This window comes from Salmo salar, chromosome 18 (genome assembly GCF_965601325.2).
Source record: "Salmo salar chromosome 18, fSalSal1, whole genome shotgun sequence".
NCBI lineage: Eukaryota > Metazoa > Chordata > Actinopteri > Salmoniformes > Salmonidae > Salmo > Salmo salar.
The window spans coordinates 71,780,599-71,788,805 of NC_138308.1; the positions used below are offsets into that span (position 1 = coordinate 71,780,599).

Here is an 8,207-nt window from a genome sequence, read left to right on the forward strand (position 1 = left end):
TAAGTTAAATGTTTTAAAATATGTCATTTTTTTATTTGTATGTTTAGCTCAGATAATATGCTTTTAAACTATGCATGTACAAATCATTGAGTCAACTGCTCAGTGGGTGTAAGATTTATCAGTCCTTAAATAAGTCGACATCGTCCTCTTGTGGACGGATATTGCTTCGACGTCAAAGTTCCAAAAATTAACATGACGTGGTAGGCTAATGAAAACCTGTCGAAATGTAACGTAATGTAATGTAACGTCGACTTAATTTTGACAGGATTCTGAAGGAATCAAATTGCTTTCGCTGTAAAAAATTAACCTATTATGATGAGGATTCGCACTACCGTACATTTGAGTTAGTCCAGGGCTACATCGAATCAGCTGTCGAAGAGCGTCGCCATAATGTTGAACTTTATAGTGCGCATTAATACAGATGTGCACTTCAGAAAATATTATTGTCTGCTGAAAGTTGTCGGGCCGTTCACAGTGTAATTTCTATCACATAGAAGTATTTGCCTACATTTAACTACCCTCTTGGCTTAAATTCCTTAAACCTGTGTGTCCACAATTAGATACATCTTGTGACAGCAAGTAAAGGGGCGGAGATACTGCACAAACTACACCGAAATGACAGCAACGCTGTAGGTTTCGTATGATACAAAGACAGTTGTTTAGCCGATCGTTTATTTTACGGCTGCTACGTTAGTTTACTGATAGGCAAATAAGACTGTCAAAGCAAGTAGGATTCTTCACATTTCCCTCGGTTCTTCTGGTCAAGAACCACCAAACAACAAGCAATTCCTTTTTGGTTTAAGGAAAGGTAAGGTATTCCTGCCATCTGCCTTCCATTACTTTCACTAATCTAAAGAAAACAGACAGCAACAGGCCAGAAAACTTGGTAGTTATTCAACATGATTGAAAACATTAGGCCACAATTTTGTCTTTAGAGTGTTTGTGGTGATATTGAGCAGTGGGAAATCTAGCCTATTTTACAGTGTTTTTTTATGGATGTTTAGTAAAATATGAATATATTATCCTGTTTATAGGCTATTCCAGATCATTTATCCATCCTCCTTGAATGATCAACGTGAGGTATGATCAAAGGTGGTGGGTAAATTAAGATAGTTTACCATAACAAAAAGGTCAGTTCTGGTCCACTTAACTGAGTGTGTCTCCCATAGACACCAAGGCAAGAACCGCCGGGTCTGGTCTACTTAGTTCATTGACTTTCATTGAACCAGAAAACAACAACGAGTGGGTTGTCGCTTCCTCTTCTGTCTCAGGTATGATGACAAGAAACAAACACACAGAGAGGATTGGTAGGGCTCGTAATTCAAGGTTATTGTGCTTGGAATATATACTCTGAATCATCTAAAACCATGTGTATAAAATGGTTACTTTGGATCCCGGATTACTGTATTGTGAAAATAAATCGTTAACTCTCTGTATGCGACTGGAATAATATACAGAGTGAAAATGCCTGACCCCTGACTTAGCTCACAGCTCCCACATCCTCTATACATCTCAAAGCAAAAGAAACTGAAAGACGTATTTGCTTATTGGCTGTACTGTATTGTGTATCAAAGAAGTTGCATAACCAAATGCATTGATGCATGTTTTAGATTTTATGTTGGATAATATGAAAGGAGAAAGTTTGATTTTCTAGCTGTCTTTTTGTGAATGGATTGTTTGGACTGGTGGACATGTTTTAGTGTCATTCTCCCGCTCATTCACAACAACCCTGCTCTCTCTGCTCTTTTTTTTTTTTTTACAGCCCATGACCACTGACCATTTTATTTTTGTCTCCATAGAGACTACGGGAGTGGACAAGAGAGGAAGTCCTGCTATCCACTGTGTGTCCACTAACTAAGTCATCATGTCAGCCCCAGGTAAATGTCTTCTACACCACTGTTAATTTAGATATCATATTATACTGGGGTTGCTGTTTGCCCCTTGGTATTTCACCCATAGGATTTGTATAATGCTACTATTCCAATGTATTCGAGATAAGAATTTGAAACCAGAGCTTGGCATGTAAAAGGCTGACTACGTTGATGTAAGCTTTAAAGATTTTTTTGGATAATGATGTGGAAAATGAGCTCGGACCATGTTTGACTGATTTTTAAAGAACCTTTTTTCCTTGCAGTTTCCATTGAATGAGTGGTGCGGTGTTTGGGAATCCATTGGTGTTTATCAATACGGCCCTCCTTTTGTTATGCAAAAAGTTATTTCCTTAATGCTGATCTCCAATGCACATCATGAGCTTTAATACCACTTCAAGCTCCACACATATTTGCATCCATAACTCCATATACATGTGTAGATTTTTGTCAATATGAATATATTTATGATACCCACTGTTTGTATTTCCTCCTATAGGTTACCCACCCCCTCACCAGGGTCCTGGAAGTTACTCCACGGCCCCCTACCCTGTTCCTCATGGTGGGTACGGTGACCCTAACCATGCTCCCCCACCAGTTGGCTTCCATATGGGCTACAACCACCAACAACCCCAACCAGGCCAGCCTGTGATGTACCAGCCTGTGCCCATGCCTGAATACGGGGTACCTCAAATGGGCCCCAGCCCAGGCTATGGTGGTCCCATGCCTGGACCTGAGTATGGTGCACCTCAGATGGGCCCCAGCCCAGGCTATGGTGGTCCCATGCCTGGGCCCAGATACGGCGCACCTCAGATGGGCCCCAGCCCAGGGTATGGTGGTCCCATGCCTGGGCCTGAGTACGGTGCACCTAACTCGGGCCCTCCTGCAGCCATCTCCCCAGCCCCTGCAGCAGTTGTGCCTGTTGGAGTTCCACCTGGTCTGGAGTACCTAACACAGGTAGGTTTGCTTGGGAAGAGTATCACAACAGGCTGTCAAATACACTTTCAAACATCATCTGTTATCACTGTGTAATGTTGGTGTTTTTCTTCCATGCGCTCTCTTTCTCCATATCTCTCACGCTCTCTTCTGTGTGTGTTTCAGATTGACCAGATCCTTATACACCAAAAAGTGGAGTTGCTGGAAGGTGAGCTTGCTAGTCTTATCTGAGTACAGAGAGAATAGAACTAAAGGCATTGTAAAAATTGATAAATCATGAGGAGAAAGTGACCACCGCCAAACTACTGTTTACGTTCCTGCGTTTCTGTCCTCTCACCATCCCCTCTTCCTTCTCCTCCCTCCGTTCCCCTCTCCTCAGCGTTCATTGGCTTTGAGACCAACAACCAGTACGAGATCAAGAACAGCCTGGGTCAGAAGATCTACAAGGCCAAGGAGAAGAACGACTGCTGCACACGCAACTGCTGCGGCGCCCTGCGTAGCTTCGACATGAAGATCAAGGACAACACGGACCGTGAGGTCATCCGCTTCATACGACCCTACCGCTGTGCCTCCTGCTGGTTTCCCTGCTGCCTGCAAGAGGTACAATGGGGTGCTGAACCCTGAGACACAGATTTGACTGCTTTGACTATGTAAACAGGACACAAACCAGGAAAAAACAAACATAAAATCATCATATTGAGTCTTAATGTGTTAGAGAAGGAGTAAAGGGACAGGTCACCTAAAATGCAATTGGTTTATTTACCCTCAAGTTAGCATTAGCATTGCCATACAACTCTGTATGAATTACAAATGAATGATGCTAATTCTAAGTTAATGCTGGTAATAAATGCATGCAAACTGTTGTACTGCAAGCCATTTTGGACTGTCCTACCAACTCCCTAGACTGTGCTTTGTAAAGAGTCATGAATGACAATGAATGGTCCTTTGTCAGTCTGAACCCTCTCCCAGACGGTCTTGAGCTGGTGCCATCACTTCACCTTTATGCTGTCTCTATTGACTCACGTTTGCTGGCAGGCTGCCTACAGTATAGAGGCCTTCACAGGTCCAAACAGTTGGACCCATACCTAAATGGACCTTGGGCTTTTCCATCTGGACCCATTATGCATATATAAAAATGTTAAATATAGAGAGAGACCTGTTCTAAACTCACCTGGGGACAACTAGACCATTTTAAAGCTACTTTATTAACCAGAGCTGATAAAGCGCAAGGTAGCGAGAGGTGTGCTCTAGCACGGGCTGTGCTGTATGGGTCTAGTCTACTTTGAGTATGACAGAGTAACATGGGGAACAGGGAGGAGAGACTAGAGACAGCAACCAACCAAGCCGACTCGCGCTATAGTAGACTAAAAGCTGCTATAGCTAGGTTATTTATCATCCAATATGATTACGTAGTACCTGTCTTGACTGCATCAAACCGGGGGAAGCTCGATAACCAAGCTGTCTAGCTAGCTAGGCTAATTGAGGTTGCATGAGCTTTCTCGTCCTACACAGTTACAAACAACAACTACATTCAGAATATAAAGAAGCAGCCTACCTGTTGGCTCTTGGTTGTTGTAGCCTATCCTTTAACTTTTAATTCCATCTTCCATTGATTAGATATCTCCTAACTTTTGCCGCACACGGAGGCTCTGTGACTAGCCCATTGTCGCTTGGATGACTTAGTATGATTGGCCAACAACAACAAGCTACACGTGCCACTCTTGTGAAAAGCAAATAGCAGCAGCATAAGTGGTACAATTTCTCTATCTACTGCAGCAGTTGCGCTCGGATCTGTATAGGTCCTTCTGGACGAGTCAGTTAAAATTACACATGCCAGAGACCCATGACAATCCCATCAGATGCGACGCAGACCTGTGTTGTTATTTAGAATTCTGGATCTGGAACCGCTCGTGTCCCGGATTGGGTCTTGGGTATTTGGGTACAGGTGGATTGGTGAAGACCTCCACTACAGTACATTCCCATGAGACGTGAAGGTCCCTTATGACTGCAGTTTCACACATTAGTTCAGCATCTATGGAGACATAGGCCCACAGTTACCATGTGAAGCATATTACCTTGGTCATGATAGTGATTGCTACGCCAATGCACTCATCAAATTAGTGCCATATTACCTGCGGAAGCGAGCTTTGCAGTAACCCAAGCACATGCTATTTAAAGCCACAGTGTACGGACCGAAGCCTGATTTTTAAACATGGTCAAATACCTTTCAAATTTTGTGTCCCTCAGCTCGAGGTCCAAGCCCCGCCTGGCACCACCATAGGTTATGTGTCCCAGGACTGGCACCCCTGCGTGCCCAAGTTCTCCATCAAGGGGGCCAACAAGGAGACCGTAATGAAGCTGGAGGGACCCTGCTTTGCCTGCAACTGCTGCGGGGACGTCAACTTCAAGGTGAGGGGTCATAAACCGAGGGTGAAAGCGCTGGTCCAATGTGAAGCCAATTTTGAGTTTTCGCTTTCTTTGGGTGAAATCAGTTGATAACCGTCCTATTTAACTAGAACAAACCTAATCTTTTCTTTTAGACCAGAAAAGATTGGATAAGTTGCGCTTTTATTGTCTACACACCCATCCAATCCTTTCAGAAGTGGTGATGAGGTGCAGCGGCCAGAAATCTTTGTCTCTGACCCATGTGTTTTTCTGCCGCCCTCGTAGCTGACGGGGAAAGATGGAGGCAAGTCCATCGGCCGCATCAGTAAGCAGTGGAGTGGCCTGATAAAGGAGGTCTTCACCGACACGGACAACTTTGGCATCCAGTTCCCCATGGACCTGGACGTCAAGATGAAGGCTGTGCTCATGGGCACCTGTTTCCTCATCGTGAGTCCATCCATCTGTTTAAATAAAGATATATTCAAGAAAATGTTAGATTTTTCTAATTCCAGAGCTTTACAGGCGTAAAGCCTAAAACTGAGCTGATAAGATGAGCTGTTGTTGGAGGAAATTTAGTTGACATTTCTTTCCTCTTGACAGGATTTCATGTTCTTCGAGAAGGTTGGCAACACAAAACAGCGCAACACCGTCTTCTCATAACGTAGGAAAAGGGAGAGAAAGAAAGACTGAGCCCTTGAGGCAATGCAGTCTTTTTCCGATCCCGTTCGGAACCTCCATTTTTTTTTTTTTTATCTATAAGAAACTCCTTCCTTATTCAAAAGCTTAGAGGACACTGCCATTCCGTGCCAATCCCAGAACTCTTTGTGTGAAACACAACATGAGGCCTTATCTGATGATGAGCTTACATTTGAGCCAAAATGCCCTCTCTGGACTGTTTCTGTGTATCCATCCAAATGTAAGAATCAGTAACTGGTCTATGAAACATAGACCTTAGTTCTCTTTCATGGGTTTCTCCACTCTCTTCATGGAATGTGTTTATCTACAGTATGTTTTGTCATATCTATATTTTCAATTAGTTTTCTATAACATTGATGTGGGGTTCAGAACAGTAGTCTTAGTGGAAAAATACCAGTTATATATTAACCTAAGTTTACATATTCTTTGCAATTTCTGTTTTGTCTGTGTGCAATGGTATATTTTACATCTCATGTTATTTGTAAGCCAAATGTATATGTTAATCTTTCTAAACTGCACCAGCCATCAAATGATTACTGTAGAAATCTAGGTAATTTCATGATTAGTTTAGTACTTTTAAAGAGATTATAGGATTGACGCTTGCAATACACTACTATAGTAACTGTAGCAGCTGTGGTCGTATTAGCTGCTTTATTAGATTTTGTAATATGACTATGTACACTACCATTCAAAAGTTTGGGGTCACTTAGAAATGTCCTTGTTTTAAAAAGAAAAGCAATTATTTATTTTTTGTCCATTTAAAATATTATCAAATGGATCAGAAATACAGTGTAGACATTGTTAATGTTGTAAATGACTATTGTAGCTGGAAACGGCAGATTTGTAATGGAATATCTACATAGGCTTACAGAGGCCCATTTATCAGCAACCATCCCTCCTGTTTTCCAATGGCACGTTGTGTTAGCTAATCCAAGTTGATCATTTTAAAAGGCTAATTGATCATTAGAAAACCCTTTTGCAATTATGTTAGCACAGCTGAAAACTGTTGTGCTGATTTAAAGAAGCAATACAACTGGCCTTCTTTAGACTAGTTGAGTATCTGGAGCGTCAGCATTTGTGGGTTTGATTACAGGCTCAAAATGGACAGAAACAAAGAACTTTCTTCTGAAACTCATCAGTCTATTGTTTTGAACGGTAGTGTACATAAACATACAAACAAAGTACACCTGTAATATGATTTATGGTGAAAACTAGAGTAGTTTGAAGGACCATTAATGGGAGAAGACTAATTCTGACTTGGAACTACATGCTTGTACTACATTTACAGGCTAATGAAATATGGGATATTTGTAGATGGATATGTTTATGTACTCTGAAGTGCTCCTTGTCTTGTCCCATGCTGTATGTGTGACTCTTCTATTGTTTGTTGCCATGCCATAAAGAAGAATATACTACAGTATAGGACAACAAGGCAATTTGTTTTCCCCTGCCTCTTTCTCATGACTCTATTTCTGCCTTGAAGCTTTGTTTACAGTGCACTGTTCATGGTCTGTGCTGGTGCTCTGGGGACTGACTCAGTTTTTCCTCCCTCACTCTCGCCCTCCCTCATTCCTCCTTCCTCTAGAGATGGGAGTAAACCATAGGGTTGGATCTGTGCCAAAAGACAACAAGTAAAACTGAGTTGAGGCACTGAAAGAGGAAAATAATATAGGAAAGTTGAGGAAGGACAACAGAGATGAGGGCAACGGACGACAGAGAGCGAGACTGACGGGGAAGTTGAGGTTAAAGAACATAGGGCCAAAAGTAAATTTTAGCTTGATTTGAAAATGTGCTCGGAGGTTTTGTATGGAGGGTGTGACGCTGTTGCAGAGCCTGTGGAGTCATGCAGAGGCCAAATCAAGCTCCGCACTGCATAGCTTTGTGCCTCTCATTTTGTAACAATGCGGAGGGCTCCGAATAGCTCCATATTGACATGACTGGTTGACTGAAGTTGAGGGCGGGAGGTCCTGTATAAACACAAACTCACTTCCTTGACAACTCCCTTCACAACAGCTTTGCGCTGTTCCGTGGAGCACAATAAGTTAGAATGCACTGACCGTAATGTATCGCCATAAATGCTGCACGGCCAATTCAAAAGTCGGATTGACCATGCAGCGCCTTTAACGGTCTGACCTCATATAGCCCGGAAAACCACAGTCAGGGAAACACTTTACTTTCCCTTGTAACCATGTAATAATATTATTGAAGGCATACCTTACAAAGGTTGGGGGGAGTGTTCTGGTCCGGCATACAGTTGAAGTTGGAAGTTTACCAACACTTAGGTTGGAGTCATTAAAACTCGTTTTTCAACCACTCCACAAA

The 8,207-nt window shown here is 42.4% G+C and overlaps 1 protein-coding gene across 4 annotated transcripts; it reads left to right on the forward strand.

The window, feature by feature from the left end:
* The first annotated feature begins 209 nt into the window (after positions 1 to 209).
* LOC106577560 (phospholipid scramblase 2) lies at positions 210 to 7,302 on the forward strand. Of its 4 annotated transcripts, XM_014155704.3 has the most exons (10): positions 210 to 808; positions 1,035 to 1,080; positions 1,170 to 1,271; positions 1,800 to 1,877; positions 2,368 to 2,825; positions 2,970 to 3,012; positions 3,184 to 3,404; positions 5,052 to 5,213; positions 5,475 to 5,636; positions 5,790 to 7,302. In XM_014155704.3, exons 4-10 carry the CDS (start codon positions 1,865 to 1,867, stop codon positions 5,847 to 5,849), a joined length of 1,119 nt encoding a protein of 372 aa, XP_014011179.1. In that variant the 5' UTR covers positions 210 to 808; positions 1,035 to 1,080; positions 1,170 to 1,271; positions 1,800 to 1,864; the 3' UTR covers positions 5,850 to 7,302. The 4 variants fall into 4 exon arrangements, with proteins under 4 accessions (XP_014011179.1, XP_014011180.1, XP_014011181.1 ...); XM_014155705.3 differs by lacking the exon at positions 1,035 to 1,080; XM_014155706.3 differs by lacking the exons at positions 1,035 to 1,080; positions 1,170 to 1,271.
* The last annotated feature ends 905 nt before the right edge of the window (positions 7,303 to 8,207 follow it).